Raw genomic sequence first — 25,545 nt, forward strand, 5'->3', positions numbered from 1 at the left:
AGAAAAGCATCATGCAGAGTTGGCAAGAAGGCCATAGCTATCACTTACAGCCCACATTTATATGTACTTGTCCCCAAGAGATGTCTAAGTTACCCAATCACACTGAGAAGATGGTAGGCAGATGTTGGATGATGAACACCACTGTTGCATGGCACTTAAGTTAAAAACTGCAGGGGCCGGGGCTGGGAATGTGGCTTAGTGGTAGAGTGCTTGCCTCGCATACATGAAACCCTGGGTTCGATTCCTCAGTACCACATACACAGAAAAACCCAGAAGCAGTGCTGTGGCTCAAGTGGTAGAGTGCTAGCCTTGAGCAAAAAGAAGCCAGGGACAGTGCTCAGGCCCGGAGTTCAAGCCCCAGGACTGGCAAAAACAAAAACAAAAACCTGCAGGAAGGGCTGGTGACCACCACGCACAACACTAATCTGTGGTGTTATAAAGATGCTTGCTATCATTTTTCAGCTTTATCTTAATTTCCTAATAAAATTAAAACTAGATGCTACTAGACAAGGCATATATACCCAGAAATGGCCTCTTTAAGTATAGAGAATAACTGTTACTTCAAGTTATATAGCTGAGTGCCTATAATTTTAGCTACTCAGGAGGCTGAGATCAGAGGATCATGATTTGAAGCCTACCCAAGCAGAAAAGTCTGTAAGATTGTTTTCTCCAATTAGTCACCAAAAAGTGATGGAAGTGGAGCTCTGGCTCTCAAATGGTAGAGCACCATCCTAGAGCAGAAAAAGCTATGTGAGAGTGCAGTGTCCTAAATCTAAGCCCCAGCACCAGTGCACGTGTGTGCACGCATGCACACACACACACACAGTTCATACAGGGAAAATGCTCAATTTATTCCACCTGTTGTGTCAACTAAGAAGAACAGAGTTACACTTGAGGTATTCATGTTCTTTAATTGTCGAGAGAAAGAATGTTGATAAATAATACTGACACCTATTATGTCCAGGGATGAAATGTTAGATGATGGATACATGTTATTAAAGATAGATTCTTGAACTATAGGTTATGGCTCCTGCTTTGCAAGTCTAAGGCCCTGAGTTCAAACCCTAGTACTGACAAAAAAATAGGTTCTACACTAAATAACAGATTATCTTTCTGACTGATCTTCAACTAATTCATGAATAATTCTGAAATAAAATTATCTCAATGTTACCATGGTAACTATGAGCAAAAATATTGAGAAGAGCACATGAACTTGTTCAGTTACTGTGACCTAACTTGTAAAGAATGATAAATTATAGCACTTGAAATGTCTCACATTATAGTTGGAAAGATCATTTCATTAAGGAAACCACTGTAACACTTTATTGCTTGGAACACCATTTAAGCATCTGGAGACATTGGTAAGTTATGGGAATAGTATTGTCAATTTTTATAAAAGGTCTGTGACACTGATGATTATGGTATAATAGTTACATCATGCCATACAGATTATATATGTCACATCAGTTATAGACAGTTCTGGAGATGATAATCTATTCAAGTAGTTCAAAGAGAGTCCCACAGGAACCTCTTTTGAAATCAGTGATTTCAACTTACTAAAGATATGGGTGTACAAGGTAAGTGGAAACACTTTCTACTATTCATATGCAGATGAATTTCATTCTAGCTCAGAAACATTTGGAAAACTGACATTGCACGTGACTTCAAGCTATTAAATGTTAGTGATAGTATCTTAGAAAAACACAAAGGCTTTCAGCTTGTGACAGATTGAGTCTCAAGTAAAATGGACAGTGATGTGCAAAAAAATCAAATTATATAATAAAAATTCCTATTAGTATTGTAGAAATAGTCTGTTTCTTCCCACCAAGACAGTGATGTTTCTGGGATCATAATGTTCACTATAAATAAAGGGAGCTTTTTCAAAGGCAGGGAAATCTATTCCTACGACTGAGATTCCTCTGAAACCTGCTAAGCACTATGTTCTCAAGAATGTTAGAACCATGTTCTAAGCTCATTTCATTCAATAATTAGATAGCTGACTGTCCATTCTTTACCAGTCAAGTGTTATCATAATTAGAAAATGGGCTTATTTGTAACCGAGTTCATGACAACTGAAAGTGAATGCATTTTCTATGTGGACACAGAAGAACAAAAACAAGTTGCTGACAAATGACAGCAATTATCCTTACTCAAAATCGAACTTGGCTGGCAGGTACACAAATCTACAGGATTGGGAATGGTTCTTAAAAGCTATATACAGGGCTGGGGATATGGCCTAGTGGCGAGAGCGCTTGCCTCGTATACATGAGGCCCTGGGTTCGATTCCCCAGCACCACATATACAGAAAACGGCCAGAAGTGGCGCTGTGGCTCAAGTGGCAGAGTGCTAGCCTTGAGCAAAAAGGAAGCCAGGGACAGTGCTCAGGCCCTGAGTCCAAGGCCCAGGACTGGCCAAAAAAAAAAAAAAAAAGCTACATACAACCTTGGAAATATTTCTGCTAGCCCCTGTGTGAAGCTTTGGCTCTCTTATCTACAGGTCATCCTTCTTAGACTTATTCCTTGAAAAGTGACATTTTAAAGAAACATGCCAGTCTCACAGGGAATGACAATTAACACTAGTCATGGTAGAACACTGAGCCTCTAGTATAGGACCCAGGGATGTGCATTTTAAAGAAATGCTTTCTGGTACATCCTGAGCCTCAACTGTGAAAGCCTGAAATCAGGCCCTCTGGTAATTTCCTACTAGCTACAGCTCAGTACTCCTTTTAGAAGAGACAGGTCCAACACAGACACTTACCTTTACATATAAAACTATTATCACCAACTACTTTTGCTTTCATATTCCCAAGAACATATAAACCAAAACTTTACACATACTGACCTGAACAACTTACTTAGAAGTAAGTGGTAAAAGATTCTTTTATTTAAAAAACTATTTCAAGTAGTTACTCAATGTTTTCCCTTTTAAAAGACTCTAGAATATTTAGAGAGTCACACTGGAATAAGAAGTTAAGCTTTGCTCCTGAGAAAATGAATGTCTTAACTTTTGTCACATATTTATACAATACTTATTAATAAGATAATCTTACTTGAATTTAGAAAGGAAGAAATAAACACATAATAGTTGAGTTAAGCTTAAGAGTCCAGCTCAATTTGTTTCCAAGTCTTTGAAGAATTTTTCTTGTACTGCTCCAGCTCCTAAAACAAAAATATGCATTAGTTTAAGAAAAAACAACAAATACAAGTACATACCCTAAAACTGTGTTAGCATTTCTTAAGATTTAAAAATGTACCTCTATAAGATTATTCACAAAAATTCTGGACTATACTAAAGATTTATTTTCTAAAAATAGGGTCTTCAGAGTTTCCGTGTGGCACTTTTCTGTTAAACTCTTGTGAACATCCTGGGTGTAGTTGGTGAAATATAAAGATTTTAACATGTACATATTCTTCTATACAGTGATTCCAGTTTTAGAAACATCATTGAAACAGGTATATTGGTACATGCTTATAATGCCAGCAGTGGGGGAGGATGAGGATCACAAGTTTAAGACCAAAGGGGCTACAAAGGGAGTTCAAGGCTACTATGAGACCTTGTTTCAAGATAACCAAGGTTTAGGAATGTAGCTCAGTGCAGAGCACTGTCTAGCACACATAGGGCTGTGGGTTTGATCCTCAGCACTTTCAAAAAAAAGAAAAATCGGGGCTGGGAGTATAGCCTAGTGGTAGAGTACTTGCCTAGCATGCATGAAGCCCCAGGTTTGATTCCTCGGTATCACATACACAGAAAAAGCTGGAAGTAGCACTGTGGCTCAAGTGCCAGAGCACTAGTCTTGAGCAAAAAAAGCTCAAGGACAGTGCCCAGGCCCTGAGTTCAAGCCCCAGGACTGGCAAAAAAAAAAGAAAAGAAAAAGAAAAAGAAAAATCATACAAGTCAGCACTGAGGGCTCATGCCTGTAATTCTAGCTACTCAAGAGGTGAGATCAAGGATGAAGGTTCAAATCCACCCAGGTAAGAAAGTCTGTAAGACTCATCTCCAATTAACCTCCAAAAATCCAGAAGTAGAGCTGTGGCTCACATGGTAGAATGTCAGCCTTTAGTGAAAAAGCTAAGGAAGAGAGCCCTGGTCGTGAATTCAAGCCTCAAGACTGTCTCCCCTTTAGCCACCCTCCCCCCCAAAACCCACACAAAAAGATCGTACACACAAATACAGAAATATACAGGATGTAAATGGAAGGAGACTCCTTGAATTGTGTATCTCAGTATACAATTAGAAACACCTTAGTGTTCCCAGAAAATTGATTACATACATCAGTGTTTATTCATACAAGGCCACAGAAGCAGCCAGCAAAAATAATAGTGATAAATGAGCTACTTGAAAATAGCTAATAGCCGGGTAGTGGGATATTTCCATTTTCTACTCTATATACATCTACATATTGAAAGTTTTCACAGTTAACATCTTAATTTTACAATTGATAAAATAAAGATAAATTTTAGTAGAGATATAAATCCTGCATGAGACAAGTGTTACTCAAAAGGGATCTTCTAAGCTCCTGACTTCCTCTGTTATTCCATGTCCAAATGACTGTACAAAACAAATTATGACTTTAGATAAGCAAAAAGTGATTACTCTGCAAGATGAAGTGATCACTGCCCTTTGGCTAGTGTAACTTTAGTTCATAGTTGTCCTGAAAAACAAAAAATCCATTCTTGTTTTTAGAAAAACTGGTTCTCTCTCTCTCACTCTTTTTTTTTTTTGCCAGTCCTGGGGCTTGAACTCAAGGCCTGAGTACTGTCCCTGGCTTCTTTTTGCTCAAGGCTAGCACTCTACCTCTTGAGCCACAGAGCCACTTCCAGCTTTTTCTGTTTATGTGGTGCTAAGGAATCAAACTCAGGGCTTCATGCATGCTAGGCAAGCACTCTACCAGTAAGCCATATTCCCAGCCCCTCCTTTTTTTGCCTATACGTTTTCACTAAAATTTAAGTGTAAAGTATTTTAAATTGTGCATGAATTTATAAGTTTTTATGGTAATAGTTCCAACGTAGTCATTCAACTTGGTTTATGTTTTCCAATGAAGTAAACCCAGTTTACAAGTTATCTGTTACTTGTTTCAAATATTGTTGACTTATAAAAAATAAACTGGCACTTCAAACTTTAACTGGAAATGCTCAATTATTTTCACCAAGACAAAGTTGAGTGCATTGCCTTGCGATGCTCTGTGAGTGGTAGCCCCCTGTGGACAGCATGGGAAAATGGCTGGTCACTCCTGAGGGAGCAGAAAGAGCAAGTGGTGTGGCTGAGGGCTCAGATCATCAGTGTTGCTACTGTGAATTCAAACAGTCCATGTTTAAAAGGTATAGCAGGTCAGGTTAGTTTTATGCTGTATATTCTTCATGGGTGTTTTACAGAGCCACTTAAAAAGTGAAAGCAGTCAGGCACCATTAGCTCATGCCTGCAATTCTAGCTACTCAGGAGGCTGAGGTCTGGGGATCACAATTCAAAGCCATACTAGGCAGAAAAGTCTGTGACTCTTATTTCCAATTAATCATCAAAAAACAACAAAAGCAACAAAAAAACAGGTGTGGATCCATGACTCAAGGGGTAAAACATAGAGCCACAGCTCCACACAAAAAGCCAAATAAAATAAGAGCAAGTTCGAGCCCCAGTAATGGCACCAAAAAAAAGTAAAAGAAAAGAAAAAAAGTGAAAGCAAAACCAAGAACCTTTCCATCCTGACACTAGGAACCTCTGAAGTTTTCAGAGATAAAGGGTCCACGGTTTCACACCACACTAAGTCTTATAAATGTCTTATATACATCATCATCAATAAAGGACAGAATATTTTTCTCTAGGTAAGTCACTGTGTGTGTTTAATTAAGTTATAGCTCTATGTATCATCAGCAAGTAGACTTTTTCCAAATCAGGAATTAAGAAAAGATATCCATGGCTGATAAAAAAGATATGAAAAGTAATTATTTAGTCAAACTTCTACTACTTCTTTTTTCTTGCTTAAAAAAAATGCTTAGGGGCTGGGAATGTGGATTAGTGGGAGTGTTTGCCTAGCATGCATGAAGCCCTGGATTTGATTCCTCAGTACCACACACAGAGAAAAAGCCAAGAATGGTGTTGTGGCTCAAGTGGTAGAGTGCTAGCCTTGAACAAAAGAAGTTCAGGGACAATGCCCACACCCTGAGTTCAAACCCCGGGACTGGCCAAAAAAAAAAAAATACTGAAAAGAGGTAGAAGGGTTTGTCAAGTACTTTCCATACTCATATTCCCTAACACTAGGAATGATTTAAAGCTAAAGGGTTTTAAAAAACACTGGAATATACTGATACCATATTTTCTGGCATCCATATGATACCTGACTTTTGAGTAATGAGAGAAAAGAGAGCCAGTCAGGAAAGGTCTATAGGAAAGGTCCCTACGAGTACTCTGGTCTGTGAGAATCTCTATGATCTATAAAAACTAGAATCAAGATATATTGAGAATTGTTACCACATTAGCACATATTAGAATGTCAAACTGTAGGATCAGATATCAATAATTAAGCATAAAATGGCAATCATTCTTGTATTTCTAAAGCAGAAGCATAAATTCATGTAAAGATTTCATATGTGCAGTCTGAAATTAATGTTATTCATCTTCCAAAAGCAACACAAATAAAAATGGCTTAGAGGTGAAATTCAGACATTACAACATTTTATGTAGGTTAAAAAAATCTGTCAGCCAAGAGATTATAGTCATTATTTCTCTGCTATCAGTAAAGTAAAAAAATGAGGAAGGATAGCAGCACTGTGGGGCTGCCTTCCTGTTTCATTCAAAATTCAAGCAGTTAAGGAAGACAGATTTCAAAGTGGAAACTCAGTGTTCGGAAATACCCTAGACCTTTAATAATACCTATGCATGTGACCTTAATAAAAGTGATCATTATGAAATATAAACAGATACTCTTATCAAGAATGGCAGTTAATCATGAACCCAGCAAGGACTTCCAACTAATCTCTATAGCCAAGGTTCATATATACTAAGGGTTATATGAAGTCATTCTACTGCTTTCCTACTTTGCTGTAGCTACAAAACATTCTAAACATTCATAAGTGTATTTTTCAAAAGTCTTCTGGACTACATTTGAAGAAAAAAGTTCTTATTCATTCTAGGACTCCTTAAGGTAAAAGATAAAGCTAATAGGACACCTGGGCACTGTTGGCAGCACAGTTGTCTTCTGGTTACCCCTGGAATGATGGGGCCACCCAAGTTACAAGAGTTCAACACAGCCCATCCCAGAGATCGTCACAGATGGTTTTAGTTTATAGGGCTTGCCACAGCTTCCTTATACAAGGACAGAATGTACAATGTCTCAATTTTATCAAACTAAAAGGAGATCTGAGAAAAATCTACACACAGTATTTGAGTCATGGTGAATTTATCAATGTGTATGTTCTTATACCAGACTGTATATTGAAATGGGGCAAAATCTAGGCATGGGTAGCATTGTAGCCTCCACTTCTAAGCACTTTCTTGAGATATCCTAGGTTCTGACAAGTATGCTTGCGTGCTTGCTAGCTAGGCAATCCTTAGAACGGACAAGGCAATTCTTCTGGCACAAAGAAAGTATGAGGCCAGTAGTGGTGGCTCATGCCTATAATTCCAGCTTTTGGGGATTGGATCATAATTTGAGGCTATAAAGCATAAAGTTAGTGAGCCCCTGTCTCCCCATCTCAATTAATGAGCCAGGAGAGGTGGCATAGACTTGTGATTCCAGTTATGTGGGAGGATTGTAGTCCAAGGCAAAACATAGTAGTCTAAGCAAAACATATGAGAGCGTATCTTAAAAATAACGAAAGCAGGGGGCTGGGGATATGGCCTACTGGCAAGAGTGCTTGCCTCCTATACATGAAGCCCTGGGTTCAATTCCCCAGCACCACATATATAGAAAATGGCCAGAAGTGGCGCTGTGACTCAAGTGGCAGAGTGCTAGCCTTGAGCAAAAAGAAGCCAGGGACAGTGCTAAGGCCCTGAGTCCAAGCCCCAGGACTGGCCAAAAAATAAAAATAAAAAAAATAACAAAAGCAGTGAAGGGATAGAGAGAGGTGCAGCTCAAGTGGTAGAATGTCTAAGTGTGAGGTTCTGAATTTAAACATCAGTACCATCTCCGAGGAAAACAAAGTCTGAATATGTCTGAACGGCCTGATGGAAAATGAACCTTCCAGATAATCTCAGTCAAGAGAATGTGAAAGTGTCTCCCAACAGCAAGGTAAAACCACTCCCCCTCTTTAACATTTAGTAAACTGGAAATTGAAAAAGGATTTATAAACACTAAGTTGCCTGAGTAGTAGAACAATAGTGGTTCCGGTTTTTTGTTTTTGTTTCTTCAGTACTAGAGCTCAAGGCTTCACTTGCTAGGCTGGTGCTCTGTCACTTGAGCTAATACCTCTAGCCTCACTTTTTCCTGGTTATTTTGGAGATGGATTGTGTGAAACTTTCCTGCTTGGGCTGGCCTCAAGCCATGATCCTCTGGATACTAGTCTCCCAGGTAGCTGGGGTTCCAGGTGCCCAGCACGATAGATTAAGTTTAAGTTTCTTTTTCATGTATATCAGGTTTTTTTTTCCCCCTATGAAGACGTAATATATGAAACTAACCCTTCTGTACACCACTTTGACAATAAATAAAAATTTTAAAAGATTAAAAAACACAGTAGGAAGGGATGGGAATATGGCCTAGTGGTAAAGTGCTCGCCTCATATACATGAAGCCCTGGTTCGATTCCTCAGCACCACATATATAGATAAAAAAAAAAGCCAGAAGTGGCGCTGTGGCTCAAGTAGAGTGCTAGCCTTGAGCAAAAAGAATCCAGGGACAGTGCTCAGGCCCTGAGTCCACGCCCCAGGACTGGCAACAAGAACAAAACAAATAAACAAAAACACAGTAGGACTGTGTCATAAAACTCACGAAATTATGGGAACCTTTTGGATAATACCTGATCCTTCTGAACTCTCATCTCGTCAACCTCACTTTCAGCATACTGAGGATCTCGAGCCGGGTCCTTAGTAGCTTTCAGCGTGCTGATACTCTGAAATTACAATTCACCAAATCATTTCATGCCCATGACCCCAAACTTTCAGTGGCCACCACGTGTCTAAGGAGCCAAGTTCTCATTGTCAATCTGGCAGTGAAGGCTTTCTATACCTTTCCAGCCTTCATCACTTCATCATCCCTACTAAAGTAAAGCTCCCTCCCCCACAACTTGCCTCCCTCTCTTTTCAGATATGGTCTTCCTCCTCTAACAGCAGGGAGCTGTTTGAAAGGGGAGCCACATCTCACTTGCCCTCTAACCTCCACGGTGATGCATTTACAATAGAGTTTAGCAAATGTTTACATGCCACTGGAGCATGCACAATACAAACCAAGTTAATGTAACCGGACCTCTGGAACACTTTCTGTGACTGGTGAATAGTGCTAAAAACTCACGTTTTCAAAGACTTAGAAGTACATACCTTTGGTGGAAAGAGCTTCTCATATACTTTTTTCCATAACTCCATTGGAGAATGAGCATGAAGCTTTCCAATGTCATTATCAGGAACAGGAGGAGCACCTAAAATTGAAAGTTGTATTCCAAATGACTACCTCAATGGAAGCATTATCATGGACTAAACAAATGACACTTATAAAATTGGAACTCTGGACCACTCATTTACCTAATATAGTCACCACTAATGGAGTGCTAGCCAACAGTACAAAGCACTGGGACACGTTCTAGGGTTGAAAGAAGAGGTAAGGAGTAAGGGGTAAGCTCTAGCTCTCATTGTGCAACATGTTCTACCTACATCTGTGTCTCCATCCTATTCACAGTAATTCCAGGTTGTGTGCTGACCCCAGAAACATATGTTGTCTGTATGAAGGTCTTCACACTGTGGCATCATTTGCACTATGCAAAACCGACCAGTCAAAATGACCATCAGTAATGGTTAATGAACTAAATAAGCCTGTATAGCCATGCTTTTAATGACAGAGTTTAAAAACAAAAGCCAAGTAGCTGGGCACCAGTGGCTCGCACCTGTAATCCTAGCTACTCAGGAGGCCCTATCTCAGAAAACAGAGTAAGGCCAAATGAAAAGCAACTGTCAAAATGTTTTCCAGAGTGACGGTGCCATTTCCACAAACATGGTATGGGTGACCCAGTTTCTATGCATCCTCACCAATGTCACTATTGCATAATATTAGTATGGTAAATGAGAAGTGATATGACAATGTGGTCTCATTAAATTTGCAGGCCCCTAGTAACTAATGATATTAGCCAGGTTTTCATTTGTGATTTTATGGCTGCTTCAGTGAAATACCTGCTTCAGTGAAATACCTTTGTCCTATTTTCTATCTGGGTTGTTTGGGTTTGGGATTGTTGGGTTCGTCACTGATCCTAAGCATTAGTACTTTGACAGGCAGGTGGTTGGAAAACATGTTCTCATTTTCTTGCACATCTTACAGTGTCTTTCCCATAGGCTTTTATGGAACAAAAAAATTTCAATTTTGATAATGTTAGAGGTCTGTGATTGTTAAATTCAATAATGATCAACCTCTCAGACCTCTACTCACACAGGCAAAAGAATTCCATTAGCATTATGTACCAGTGCATACTGAGTCTCAGTGCTGCTGAAAGAAGTTGGCATGAATGAAAATTATAAAAATCAGTCTCGGTGACTGCTCTATTAGGCAAAACCATCCCTACTCATTTAATTCCAATTCAATCTATAATACTATTACAAAGATATTTACATTTAAAGTCAATCTATCTTTAATTCAGAAGAGTAAGAGAGGAAAGGAAATACAAAAGAAAACTACTACCTGACAATGTTAAAATCAAACCATGCCAACCTTGAACATAAAGAATTGTTAGGCCCAAAGATCTTCAAGAAGAAAACAGTTTTGAGTCTCTAACTCTCATTTCATGCAAAGTGAGAAAGAAATGTTTCTCTCTCTAAAAATTCCCCCAAGGGACTGGGTATGTGGCCTAGTAGCAGAGTGCTTGCCTTAGCATGCATGATGCCCTGGGTTCAATTCCTCAGCACCGTATAAATAGAAAAAGCCCAAAGTGGTGCTGTGGCTCAAGTGGTAGAGTGCTAGCCTTGGGCAAAAAGGAAGCCAGGGACAGTGCTCAGGCCCTGAGTTCAAGCCCCAGGCCTGGCAAAGAAAAAAGTTTAAAATTCCTATTTTAACCATGTTATATTAAAATAAATCTTTGCTAAAACCAGAAGGAAAAGAAGGGAAAGGAAGAGGAGGGAAGGGGAGGGAAGGGAAAAAAGAAAAGAAAATTTTGATTTAAAATATAAAAATAGAACTCACTGAGGAAAGGGAACTACATATAGCATTTTTAGTGTAACAGAGGTGAGAAATCACTTTCTTATGTGGTAACATCCCCTCTAACACAAATATGTCAATGTGGTGTATCCATGCTGTGTATACAAATACATACACATGAAATAGCCACAGTGATGATGAAACTCGAAATTGCAGTGTGATGGAGATGAAGTGAACAGGGAGTAGGGTAAAATCAATATGCAATTAAAAAAGCTTGAGTGATCTTAATAAGTTCACCAACCTATTTGACATAAAGAATCCAATCCTGCTGTGATAAACAGTGGTTTATTCTGATCCACACATATCGATTTGCTACATGGAGAAGAAAAGAGATTCTAATTTAGTTGGGTAATCGAACATGCTGCCAAACTCACTGTAAGCAGGAGGGTCAAGTTTATATCTAAACCACTGACGAGAGTATTGTACAAACCCGTGACTAGCAACTGAAATGATTCCAAAAATTAAAATGCAATGTGAATAAAGGTTTCATGCATCCATGTTACCTTAAATCCAAACTTAGAGAAATAGCAAAGCTAAGAAAAATATACACTAAAGTTTGTAATTCCAAGTTAAGAGAAGAAAATAATAATAAAAGGAAAGCTACTAGAAAGGAATATAATAGTATCATTTTGTTCCAGTTTGAAACTAACATTATATGATGTTTTACTTGTAAAGTCTGAAGAACATTTAAATAATATAAGAAACAGACTATTGAAACAGTCACATGAGGCATATTGCTGATCAAAAACAAGACTCAGGAGGATAATTACAGGATGAGACAACACCTACCAATACAATAAAATAAGATAAAATATTTAGCAGTACCTTTTATCGATACCAAATGCCAACTGGTTGATAACTCCACGGATTTTTAGTAGTAAAGCTTCTGATTTACTGGTAAACTTAAAACAAAAACAAAAACCAGGAGATTAAGTGATATAATCTGCTACTGTATTACGAAAACAAGTAAAAATAAATATAGCCGAAAGCAAGTAGAGATGGTAGAGATAACCACAATTTAGTTACCCAACAAATACCTTTGAGTAGACAAAATAAAACTTATAATCAAGAAAACTGGATATATTTAATTCTCATTTCAAACTCCATGAGGTATGATGTGGAAAGGACTTGTATTTATGCACTGATCATCTCAGCAGCTCAGATGGATGATAAACGTTGTCAAAGAAAAAATTTTAAGTCTATATCTATGCCTTTGTGGTAGTATTATGTGTGTATGCATATGTGTACGCATGTGTACATAAACATACTCTTAAAGTCTAAAAGAAAAATAATTCCCCAAATGCAATTGAATTAATTAAAAAACTAGAGGTACACATTAAAATAATAACTTTTATAACCAGGGCATATTGGTGCCATCAAACCAATCTGTGTGAGAGCTGGAGACTGGACCAAGGACACTAATGCTCACTAAAACCGTTTTCTAACTTTCTTTCTTTCTTTCTTTTTTCTTTTCCTTTTTTTTTTTTTTTTTTTTTTTTTTTTTGCCAGTCCTGGGGCTTGAGACTCAGGGCCTGAGCACTGTTCCTGGTCTTCTTGCTCAAGGCTAGCACTTGCCAACTTGAGCCACAGCACCACGTCTGCCTTTTCTATATATGTGGTGCTGAGAAATCAAACCTAGGGCTTCATGTACATGAGGCAAGCACTCTTGCCACTAGGCCATATTCCCAGCCCCTCTAACTTACTTGAGTTGCCGTCAGAGCCTGAAAAATAACATACTGAATATTTTCATTGATGGTGTATAACTAGGAGGGTTACAACTAGAATATGTTTTTAGAGAATCAAGGGAGGTAGACAGGTTAAAAATTAGGGGCTGACATCGGGTAGGAACAAGGACATTTGTTACCCAGAAAAATCATTTAAAAATTTTACCTTCAAATGGTTGTACAAGGAGATTACAACTTAACATATCCATTTATGTGTGCAGTACATCTTCATCAGTCAGTCTTTCCATCACCTCTTTCCCCACCAGTCACATTCCCACAAATCTTTTAAGCCTGTAATCAAGAGGCTGTGGATCTCGATTCAAAGCTACCCCGGGCAGAAAAGTCCCTGTGAGATTCTTAATCCAATTAACCACTCAAAAACCGGAAGTGGCTCTGTGGCTCAAGTGGTAGAATGCTAGTCTTGAGCACAGAGGCTCAGGGACAGCACCCAGGTCCTGAGTTCAACTGACAAAAAAAATTTTTGATTTCTAGATGGGTGCTGGTGGCTCACACCTGTAATCCTAGTTACTTAGGAGGCTGTGATCTAAGGATTGCAGCTTAAAGCCAGTCCTGGTAGGAAAGTCCCCATGAGACTCTTATCTCCAATTAACCACCAGAAAACCAGAAGTGGCGCTATGGCTCAAAGTGGTAGCATGCTAACGTTGAGTGAAAAAGCTCAGGGACAAGGCCCAAACCCTGAGTTCAAGCCCCACACTGAAAAAAAAAAAGATTTGATTTCCAAAGACATGAAGTCATTTAGCCAAATCAGAATGACTAACATTTACAAAAATGAACAAAAAATATCCTAAGCTGAAATGAAATGTAATTATGAAACAAAGATATCAATTTTCTGATTGTAGTAGCAAATCCAGAAAGTAACCTTCATGGTGTAAGAACAGGACCCCAGGGAAAATACTCAAAGGAGAGCCTATGAAAATATAAGATCTGATTCTTCATTTAAAAGAAAGTATTGAAAAAAAAACTTTGGATGCAGGAAATTGAAAGGGAATACCAAATTTGAGAGACACAGGGTAAAAAAAGACAAACAACTACAAAAGCAATACTTGCAAAACTGTTTGGTGTAAGTGAACTGAACACCTCCGGGGGGAGGAAGGAAGGGAAAGTGGGAGGAGGGAGGGGGGTATGAGGGATGAGGTAACAAAGTACAAATGTATCCAATGCCTAAGGTATGAAACTGTAACCTCTCTGTACATCAGTTTGATAATAAAAATTTGAAAAAAAAAGAAAAAAAACTTAAATGATACTAATGAGATACTAAAATATAGAGAGAGAAAATGATTTGCATTTTAACAATACAATTTCTCAATTTAATTTTTTATTAGAATTGGTATACTATTAATATGCCCTTGATTTATTTTATATACAACTTTACATTTTCTTTAGTATTTTCCCTTTTTAGAAGAGAGGAAGAAAAAACTTAAATCCAAAAGTATTTTATAGAGTGTAGGGGGGAGAACACTAGAAACTTTTTAACTCAATTTTTCTATCTGCTTTATCCATCTCTTGTAAACATCCTCCATGTAGAGCTGTTGACCTTGAACAAGCTCTGCATGGGCATCCTTTATTTCCCAATGGAACTTATTCCATTTTCAGATAGTGGTAATATTAGAAAGTTCTTTGTTATTGTTGATACCAGGGCTAGAATTTAGGGTCTTGTGCTCTCATTTGGCTTTTCTGCTCACAGCTGATGCTCTACCATTTGAACCATGTCTCCAATTCCAGCTTTTTGTTGGCTAGTTGGAGATAAAAATCTTGAGTTTTGTCTGCCTCAGCTAGTTTGGAACCACAATTCTCAGCTTTCAGCCTCCTGAGTATCTAGGATTACAGAGACAAGCCACTCATGCCTGAAAGTTCTTTCTTACTTTGAGTAACTTTTTTTTTTTTTTTTTGGCCAGTCCTGGGCCTTGGACTCAGGGCCTGAGCTCCGTCCCTGGCTTCTTCCCGCTCAAGGCTAGCACTCTGCCACCTGAGCCACAGTGCCCCTTCTGGCCATTTTCCATATATGTGGTGCTGGGGAATCAAACCGAGAGCTTCATGTGTATGAGGCAAGCATTCTTGCCACTAGGCCACAGTCCCAGCCCCTGAGTAACTTTTTTTTAATTGATTCTTTTCAAAATAATAAAGACCATTTTCGGAGGCACTATATCCATAGAAAATAAAGTTCAAACACAAGGTAATGATTTTAAGAAAATACATGATGAAATGTATTTAGAATGTCCCCAAAACCCCAAAGTTGAGATTACAGAAATATACACAGTAATTTTAGTTACAATACTGTAACTGGGAAGGTACAGTGCAAGACTATGTTGTCTCTACATTCTGACTTGATTTAGAAGAAGGGACCATTACATACTTTTTATTTATTTATTTTTCCAGTTCTGGGGCTTGAGACTCAGGGCCTGAGCACTGTCCCTGGCTTCTTTATGCTCAAGGCTAGCACTCTGCCATTTGAACCACAGCTCCACTTCTGGTTTTTTCTATATATGTGGTCCTGAGGAATCGAACCCAGGGCTTCATGTATATAAGACAAGCGCTCTTGCCACTAGGCCATATTCCCAGCCCACATAATTATTCAAGTGTGAAGAAGTGTTTGTTTTTTTAACACAAAAGTACTTTTAAGCTTTATCTTTTATTAGGCTAGCTAGCAAAATTTGGCCATGCTATGGAAGATGATTTCTGTAATTATAACTAAGAGTTCCTGCATCCTACTTTGTTCCAGGTTCTATGCTGAACATTTCACACATACTCCATGTTGACTATCACAAGGATCCTATGAAGAAAGTCTTGTTTTTATGCATTTTATCTGAGAAGAGACTGGAGCTAAGTGATAAGTGGCTTGACTAAAATTATCTATCCAGCAAGTTCTTAACCTCTACAACAAACAGCAATTCTTTTATTTATTTATTGCTAGTCCTGAGGCTTGAACTCAGGCCCTGAGCATTGTCTCTGGCTTCTTTTTGCTCAAGGCTAGCATTCTACCTCTTGAGCCACAGTGCCCACTTCTGGCTTTACCTGTTTATGTGGTGCAGAGGAATTGAACCCAGGACTTCATGCATGCTAGGCAAGCACTCTACCACTAAGCTACATTCCCAGCCCCCAAACAGCAATTCTTTTACACAAAAACAAACACAAATGAAAACAAAGCCCTGTTGTCAAAGCTGGGTTTTTTTTTGTGGGGGGGGGGAGAGGGAATGCATGCACATACCAGTGCTAGGGCTTGAACTTAGGGCCTCTAGGGTCTATCTTAACTCTTTCGCTCAAGACTGGCACTGTACCGCTGTACCACAACTCCAATTTTGGCTTTTTGGTGGTTAATTGGAAGTAAGAGACTTTCCTGCCTGGGCTGGCTTCAAAATGATCCTTTAATCTCAGCCACTTAGGAATAGTTAGGATTGCAGGCAGAGCTACCAACCCAGCTTTTCTTTTTCTTTTAAGTGAACTTTCTTTTAAGTGTTCCTGAGGTATTTTTGTTTTTCTCTCAAGGCTAGTAGCACTCTACTATTTGAGCTACAACTGCACTTCTGGCCTGAGTCTCACAGACTTTCCTGCCCAGGCTGGCTTTGAACTATGATCCTCAGATCTCAGCTTTCTGAGTAATTAGGGTTATAGAGGCGAGACTTCAGCACCGGGCTACAGATTCTAATTCTTAAGAGGAAAACAAAAATAAGTAAGCACATAGGCAATCAATCTAAGTGTGACCAGGTTGCTGGAAGCCGAGTGTGTTCCACAGGCACAGTATCTAATGGTTTGGAGAAAGAGGTCTTTGGCAACAGGAAAGGAGAGGGGACAAAGTGCCTCAGTAAAAACATTTATTATTCATAGCTGTGCATGAATGTGCTAATTTTTCCAGATTTCCTATTCTCCCTTCTAGCACCAAGGAGAGCAAATGTACATACCATTAGAGATGCTCCATAGTAATGTGCCACAAATCGGAGTGTCTTGCATATCACCTTTCTCTTCTCAGAGTCAAAATCCTGTAGAAATGACATATTAGAAATGTAGAAGCTGGGAATATGGCCTAGTGGTAAGAGTGCTTGCCTCCTACACATGAAGCACCACATATATGGAAAACGGCCAGAAGGGGCGCTGTGGCTCAGGTGGCAGAGTGCTAGCCTTGAGCAGGAAGAAGCCAGGGACAATGCTCAGGCCCTGAGTCCAAGGCCCAGGACTGGCCAAAAAAAAAAAATAAAAATAAAAAAGTAGAAATCTAGAAACGTTAGAAATAGAAATGTTACAAAAGAAAACATACAAGGTGAGGAAACTAAACATCTGAAGTAGCAAGAAGAAAATTATTAAGTGTAGAAATAGGTTATTTCTAATTTTTAAAAACCCACCCAGAGGAATAGGATTCCATCACTCAGAAACTCATTTCTACAGAGATTGAACAAGAGCTATAGCTATCAGATCTTTCCTTTGTTTAAACACTTAGCTCAGGAGAATTCAGATAGAAGCACACACTTTACAGTGTGGAATACCCTAAGGATCCTCTGACAAGCAAAGATAAGAAGAAACTAATTTTCTCTTTCCTTCAATTTAAAAGTTGGGAAGTAAGTCCTGTCCTTCAGTGGTTGAGGATTCATTTTCTAAACCGGCTACCTTATCCCCATTCTAAGAACTGCATTTATTTCTTTAATTTCTCTGTTCTAATTACACATTTTTCCAAAATCTTTAAGATGAATGATTGCTTAATCTATCCCTTCTGGAGCTATTTTTCTTTTTTCGTCATTATTTTGGTTCCCCCCCTCCCAATCCCATCAATCACAGCAACACATGTCACAGAAGCAGAACTTACCTGAAAAATATCATATTTACTTCCAATTATGACCAGAGGTATTGGAAATGGGTCAATTAATTCACGATCCTGTCAATAAATGCATTCAACTTGTTTATTAGAATTTCTTGTTTCTATGTGCATAGTAATTGCTATTTACTTCCAAATATACCATTTGCAGACCCCCACAGATGTTGATCTTCTGTGTCACAGAATGTGTTTCAGTATTAACTTTAACTTAGTAAGTGACATTTCTGAAGTACAAAACTAGAAATGAGGGAGTAGAACTGTGGCTCAAGAGGTAAGACACCGGCTGGGAATATGGCCTAGTGGCAAGAGTGCTTGCCTCGTATACATGAGGCCCTGGGTTCGATTCCTCAGCACCACATATACAGAAAATGGCCAGAAGGGGCGCTGTGGCTCAAGTGGCAGAGTGCTAGCCTTGAGCAAAAAAGAAGCCAGGGACAGTGCTCAGACCCTGAGTTCACGGCCTAGGACTGGCCAAAAAAAAAGAGGTAGGACACCAGTCTTGAGTGAAAAAGCTAAGGAAGACTGAGCACTTCTGGATCAAACCTATAATCCAAGCTGCTCAGTAGGCTAAGATCCAAGGGCTGCGGTTCAAAGCCAGCCAGAGCAGAAGAGTTCACGAAACTATTATTTCTAATTAGCCACCAAGAAGCTGGAAGTGGAACCATGGCTTAAGTGGTAGAGCATTAGCCTTGAGCTCAAAAAGCTCAGGACAGTGCCCAGGCCATGAGTTCAAGCCCCAGTACCAGTGCCAGAACAAAGAAGACACTAAAAATGACAATTCCCTAAATTACTGTATTTATTCTTTTCTTGATTTGCCATTTTATTTTTTATACAACCAATTATATTCTCAGTCTTTCCTACTTTATGTTAACTATTTGTTGTATTAACATTTATAATGCATGGATTTGTTTTGCTCTAATATCAAGCATATAAACCCTGGGCAATACAAAATGCTGCTCTTGGTTTTCTAAAGATGATATTTATGATAGTATTAAAAATTTGTATAACTATCACAGAAACTTTGTAATTTAATTAGTTGTCAGATGATCAAAAGAGATTGCATATGGGATAGACAGTAAATGGATGTGGAATACAGCATGCAGAATAAGCTGTTATAACTCTCTCCTTGCTTAAGTCTGTAGCATCATCTAGTTTTTGTCATGTGACTTTCAGTGTCTGGATTTTTCTTCATTTTACAGAGATAATCAAATGAATATCAACTACTACTTTAAAATTGTATTTCTTTTGATTGGTATAATAAACAATAACAATTTCACTAGATATCTAACAAGAAGACATAAGAAATCTTTTCCCTTGTTTTGCCTACCCTGAGGTTTTATTAAATTGCTATAATTTTCCAGTGAACAAGTTCATCTACATCAAACGAATTACAAGTCATGCATAAAAATCTAAAGAGTTTGTTTGTGATGTGATGTCAATTACGTATGGGGCAAAGGATTTCAGCATCCCTCTAATAGCACCTCACCGGATGGTCCTTTGGCATAGTACTCCACATCTTCTGCCTCATTTCAGATGTTGCTTTAGAATGTGTCTTTCCAAGTTTCATGATCACTTTATCTACATGGTTTTTTGTGGCTTGCAACAGATTTTCCATGGTTGGCCAAAGGTCATTAGGCTTTGAAAGATCCAAAACAAGAACAATAGAAAATGTCCTAAAGAAATAAGATTAAAAAAAAACCTTAAGATAGGACTCATTTTGAAATGCTACTGTACCAATTTATCTAAGAATAACATTATAGCTTACAAAAAAAGTTGTTTTATGACGAAAGACAGAGAAAGAACATATAAAAAATATTCCAATGTCTTTCTCTAGTGATATTTCAGTATTACAACCAAGAGGGACATTGTGTTTAATCTAAAAGCAGTCTCGTTCAAACAGAGAAACTGCAAGCAATTGGATCCAACAATGCTATGTTCGGATTCAGTTTTACTGTGTGCTCCAAATAAGAGAAACAAAGATAATGACCAAGAGTGGTAGCAGCCACATAACATAGTGGAGGGAGAGGAAAGAAAGCCTCTGGTGGACTCATGCCTTGCCAAGGGTCCACCTAGGTTATTCAGCCTTTACAGGAACCCTTCCTTGAAGGTATTATGGCTGAAGTTGGGAGCACAGATGTATATAAGGAGTGGAAGTGGTATTAGGTTCTGTCTGAAAGCACACCACCACACACACCGTTCACACACAGCAAACATTGATCGGAACTCAGCCAAGCAAAAATGATCCACTTCAAAAATGGACACAGGTCTCAATTAGTCCCTGAAAGAAGATACATAAATGGCCAATAGCATATGGAAATACATTTTAAAATTATTATTAGAGAAATGTAATCTGAAACCACAGGGACGATCACCTCAGAGCATTAAGACAACTACTGTCAGAAGGAAAAAAAGGGCTACAAAATAGCTGAGGATATAAAATACTGGACTTCTTGGATTGCTGATGAGAAAATAAACTGGTACAGTCACTGTGGAAAAGAGTATGGCAATTGCTCACATGCAGCATAGAGTTACCACATGATTCAGCAGTTCCACTTCTGGGGCTATATCCAAAACCCTGGGAGCTAGGATCTGAACAAATATTTACATTGTGCACCAATGTTCATAGCAACATCAAGCACAATAGTCAAAAGTTATAGAACAACCCAAATGTCCATGGATGGATTAATGGATAAATGAAACATGTATATACTTCTAAAGATAGGAGATCCTAACCCATGATACAATATGAACCCTGAAAATATTATGCTAAGTTAAATAAACTAGTAGCAAAAATACAACTATTATACAATCAATTATACCACCATGAATCATTCTAATTCCTAGGAAACTTTGTCTCCATTGAAAGATTCAAATGAAAAATTTTATGACTATAAAAGTCTGTTTCTGAAAATTAATGTCACAGGATAAAGGTGTTTGAGAGCAAAAAAAGCAAGATCCAAATATGTATATAAAACATTTCAATCTAGCTGGACATGATAACTCATGCCTGTAATTGCAGTTTCTCTGGAGATGGAGATTAGGAAAATCATAGTTTGAGGCCAATTGGAGAAAAATTAAAATGATAGCCTGACCCTATCTCAACCAATAAGCTGAATGTGGTCATGTATGACTATCATCCTAAGTACATGGAGGGTTGAGGCCAGGCTGAGGAAAAATGAGATAGCTTATTTGAAAAATAACTAAGAAAAATGGGCTGGAGGCATGGTTCAAGTGATAGAGTGATAGCCGTGAGGAAGAAAAGCAGAGAGTGTGAGGCCCTGAGTACAAGCCTTAATATCCACACACAAGAAAAGCAAGAAAGAAAAAATAAATCACTGGATAAAGCCAACATTCTCAGTAACCAGCTACATCTGGAAAAGCAATTGTCCAGTGAACATGAAATAATACCATACTCTTTCAGGATTTTAGTACCCAAATTTTAACAAATAATTGGCAAACCCTATGTATTTAGTCCAGCCAACAGCAATGGTTTGTGTTCATCTCTGACAAGAATCAGATATTGCAGATTTTTAAATTTGTTTGTTTCTCTTGGCTACAATCAGTTCCCAGGAACACTGTGAGAAATGTCACAATTTTCCACATCTGATGTGGCCAACATTTGAGAGTCATTGTCAGGAAAACACCACCAAAGGGTTTGGAGGTTTTCCCTTGGATTCTAGTCCTTAAAGGACTAGTCACCAGCAAAGGCAGAGGCTTCTCCTAGAGAAGAGTCTTCCTTTGGATGAAGTTCAATAATACTAAGCCACATTCAATTCCAAGGTTGACTTATACTATCCAGCTGAAGAAAAAGCACAGAGCTGAATTCACTCATACTGAGATTGATAATAGACAGCACTAAGCCTTTCAAATTTGCTTTGTAAATAAATTCCTCATCCAAGTATTATTTGACAGATCTGTTGTTAGCTGGCCTGCAAATGTGTTACTAGTGGGAATGCCAGCCATCTCCCTTCAGTGCTAGCCAGAAGCTGGGTTCTGGGTGAAACCTTTTTGCAAGCATTAGTTTAAGCACATGGGGAGAAATATTACACAACTGTACCTCCAAATTCGGACCACAAAGCCTACTCACATTCATGTTGTGAACATTAGAGCATAGTCACACTTCCTCCTGGAGCTGCTCACTTACCTCAAGGTGTCACTTGTGATAGGGATGCTAATTAAGTCAAGTAAGGAGCTTCCTCCACCCAGCTCCCAAAAGTGAGCAATATCTTTTGGCTGAAAAAGAATTTGTATAAAAATACATTAAAATGTATGTGTCTCTTTTACTTCCTTAACATCTGCCAGTAATAACTGCAATATTATATAGAAGATTGCAGCCCTTAATCAACACTTTTTGGCAATGAAAACTCTCCATTATTCCCTCCTTCTCGATAGACACCAAAGCACTGATTCTCAAGTACAAGAACAAAACACTTAGAATATATTCTCTCAAGCCTCAGTACCACAGATTCTCTTTTTCAGGGCCAGGAGTGTGGCTCAAGTGCTAAAGTATCTGCTTATACATATGGAGTGCTGAGCTCAAACCCCATTACAGCTAAATATATTATCTATACATGTACATAAATGCCAATTCTACTTTAGTAGAAGACAAAAGCAGTACCACTATTCAATAAATACCACATTTAACACACAAACAAAATTTTAGTACTCTAGGCAGAAATAAGAGAGATAAATATCAAGGCATCTTTCTTTAGGATGGCCCACAAAATGAACCAAACATCCAGATAAGGCAGAGGAAAAGGGACGAACAGGTGTCAGTCTTAGTTGCATATCAAGATTACCTAAGAAAAAGTTCAAGTAGATAATCTATTCTATGTCTGCTTCCCATGGGGAATCCACAGGCTATAACTGACACTAACAAATGTAGGTGGGGGAATAAGATAAAGGTGACTTATCTGCTTTTCTTTCTATAGGACTCTTAAAGTAACAGGGGACTGACAGGGCTAGGCAGTCAAGTAATTTGGGAACAGGCCTGCCGATTGCATGCCCCATCCTCCTTAACCTGCTGAAGCATCTCTGCTTCTGCCCAACAATGATGAAAAGTCTTCCATTCACGGAAACGGTGAAAGATTGGCAGAGTGTTGATGTTTTTATACGTGACATTTCAGATGCTTGTGTATACTTGTGTAGTTTTTTTTGTTTTAACCTAAAGTGAAGTCATCCTCTAACACTTAACTAGCTTGTTTCAAGTTGGAGTCCTACCCTCACCCACCCCAACCCATCCCTGCCATTAAATTCCCTGTAGTCTTGTTAAAAAAAAAAAAAAGAAAGAAAGAAAGATTGGCAAAGTGCTGCTGTTGAGAACTCTTGGGGAATATCAAATCTGAAAGTTTCCAGAACTCAAAAGTTCCCATTTATGGTTCAAAGTTTAGATGATAAAAAAACCAGTCATATGGGATTTTATATAGCTTACCATGAACTAGAAAAGACAATTATTAAAGCAGGTTTAGATGAAAATATACTAGCTTGTATTTTTGACAAATTTCCATCTTCATTATATCTCAGAGTACTAAATGAAATCTCTCTCTCTCTCTCTCTCTCTCTCTCTCTCTCTCTTTTTGTCTCTCATTCTCTCCCTTTATCTCTTTTTTCCTCTCCTTCTTTATTAGGGTCGTATTCTGTAGCCAAGGCTGGCCTAAAACTTGCAGTGTGGCCCAGGTTTCCATAAAGCTTGCAATCTTCCTGCTTTAGTTTCCTCAGTTCTGTGACTATAGGTATAAACCATCAAAACAGAACTGAAATAAGATTTCTTTGTAACTTTACTGTATAGTTCTTTTGTCTACTGATATTAGTCATATTCATGTGACTTTCTCTACTTTTCAGATAAAAAGAATATTGTGAATTATTTTGTCTCTCTAAAAATCTTAAAAATATGTTTGGCTGATGCAAGTTTGTGACAACTTCTCAAAATATAAATTATTAGCATTAAAGAATACAGGAAATGTGACAGTAATAAAGCACTTGCCTCACACAGGCTCTTGAGTTCAATCCTTAGCATTACAGGGGTACGATTTCATTTTTTGTTTTGTTTTTGGTACTAGAGTTTTGAACCTAAGGCCTTGAGCTTGCTCTACTGGAATGCTACCATTTGAGCCATGCCTCCAGCTGTGATTCTTACTGGTTATTTTGGAGATAAAGTTGCATGGACTTTGGATTCAAGCTGTGATTCTCTGGATCTCAGCTTCTTGAGTAGCTAGAATTATAAGCATAAGCCACCAGCACCTGAGTCAAGCTATCTTAGTTGGTAGTACTATTTGAAACCACAGACCTTAACTGATTATAATCTTACTTTCACTGGTTTAGGAACACCTGACCCAAGGGCTATTTTAAGGCCTGAGAAACAGTCATTTGGGACATGACAGGGAAGATATATGTGCTTTTTGTATGCTTCTTATTCGATGCCCATGGGCTGTCTGCACATAATGATAATTTTATATGGACAACAAACATGTTTTAAATATCCATCCAAATGACCATCGGCAAAATAAAGGTCCTTGACCCTGCTTCAGAAGAATGTTAGAAACTGTTTGCAAAGAGAAAAGAAAGGGGGAGGGAGAATAGGTGAATCTTATTTTAGTACTCTGAGATACAGCGAATGAGAAGGTTGAATGAAATATTTTCCACTTGGACGGGCTTCAGATCAGCTGATCTGGGACACAGCTATTGCCGTGATAAGATGGAAAGTGTAATACAAAGTCAGCATCACAACTTCCCCACGTATGGCATAACTCTGAAGATGACACTCACCGTGTTATGCCCCTTTGCTCTTCTTCCATATGTATATTCCAAAGCTAAGGTTGGCTTGGCTGGCTCATCCCTGCAAAGCAGAAAATACTACCATAGTGGGCTATATCAGTTTCTTATGCTATCATCTTACCTGATTCGTTTTTGCTCAGTAAAGGAGCTACTTTGAGTAACAGCAATGAGGTAGAAATTATAAAAGTTGTATGTAAGCATCTCAGTGGTGATGTAATGGCACCTGTTTGGGGTGACTGGAGAAGCTATGGGCTGGCAATATGGAGAGCCATGCTGGGGCACAAGGTCATGTGAGAAATACTGACTAGAGTTTATGAACAGCCTTATGGGGAGCTGGGAACCTAGGAACTTGGGGATCTACTGAGAACATCAATGGAAGACATTTATGTAGTTCTCTATTTCAAGTCACAGTTCAATATGGGCATCATTTTGCAAGTGAGATTCATAAGCAAATTATATGGAACAAGCTCTAAAACAAATGATTGAAAACGATTTCAATGATTAAGTGAATTATTTACGCTAGTTTCTATTGCTTGATAAGCCGTTTTTGCCGTGGATATTTCTTCTTCTTCTTCTTCTTCTTCTTCTTCTTCTTCTTCTTCTTCTTCTTTTTTTTTTTTTGGCCAGTCCTGGGGCTTGAACTCCGGGCCTGAGCACTGTCCCTGGCATATATATATATATATATATATATATATATATATATATATATTTTTTTTTTTTTTTTGCCAGTCCTGGAGCTTGGACTCAGGGCTTGAGCACTGTCCCTGGCTTCTTTTTGCTCAAGGCTAGCACTCTGCCACTTGAGCCACAGCGCCACTTCTGGCCATTTTCTATATATGTGGTGCTGGGGAATCGAACCCAGGGCTTCATGTATGCAAGGCAAGCTCTCTTGCCACTAGGCCATAT

General features: G+C 38.5%; 1 protein-coding gene across 3 annotated transcripts in view; it reads right to left on the minus strand.

Annotated features, from left to right (window-relative positions):
- Dync2li1 (dynein cytoplasmic 2 light intermediate chain 1) overlaps positions 1-25,545 on the minus strand; it is a 38,943-nt gene that overhangs the window by 8,665 nt on the left and 4,733 nt on the right. For 2 of the 3 annotated variants that reach the window (XM_048353026.1, XM_048353023.1), the window contains exons 4-13: positions 24,631-24,700; positions 22,010-22,098; positions 19,352-19,538; positions 17,857-17,925; positions 16,961-17,038; positions 12,145-12,221; positions 11,561-11,631; positions 9,462-9,559; positions 8,945-9,037; positions 2,857-3,158 (exon numbers count right to left, since the gene is read on the minus strand). In XM_048353026.1, coding sequence (XP_048208983.1) covers positions 3,096-3,158; positions 8,945-9,037; positions 9,462-9,559; positions 11,561-11,631; positions 12,145-12,221; positions 16,961-17,038; positions 17,857-17,925; positions 19,352-19,538; positions 22,010-22,098; positions 24,631-24,700 — 895 coding nt within the window. In that variant the 3' untranslated portion in view covers positions 2,857-3,095. Of the gene's footprint in view, positions 1-2,856; positions 3,159-8,944; positions 9,038-9,461; positions 9,560-11,560; positions 11,632-12,144; positions 12,222-16,960; positions 17,039-17,856; positions 17,926-19,351; positions 19,539-22,009; positions 22,099-24,630; positions 24,701-25,545 lie in introns of those variants that run through there. The other variant, XM_048353024.1, reaches the window with a different exon arrangement.

Source organism: Perognathus longimembris, chromosome 8, assembly GCF_023159225.1.
Source record: "Perognathus longimembris pacificus isolate PPM17 chromosome 8, ASM2315922v1, whole genome shotgun sequence".
NCBI classification, from domain to species: domain Eukaryota; kingdom Metazoa; phylum Chordata; class Mammalia; order Rodentia; family Heteromyidae; genus Perognathus; species Perognathus longimembris.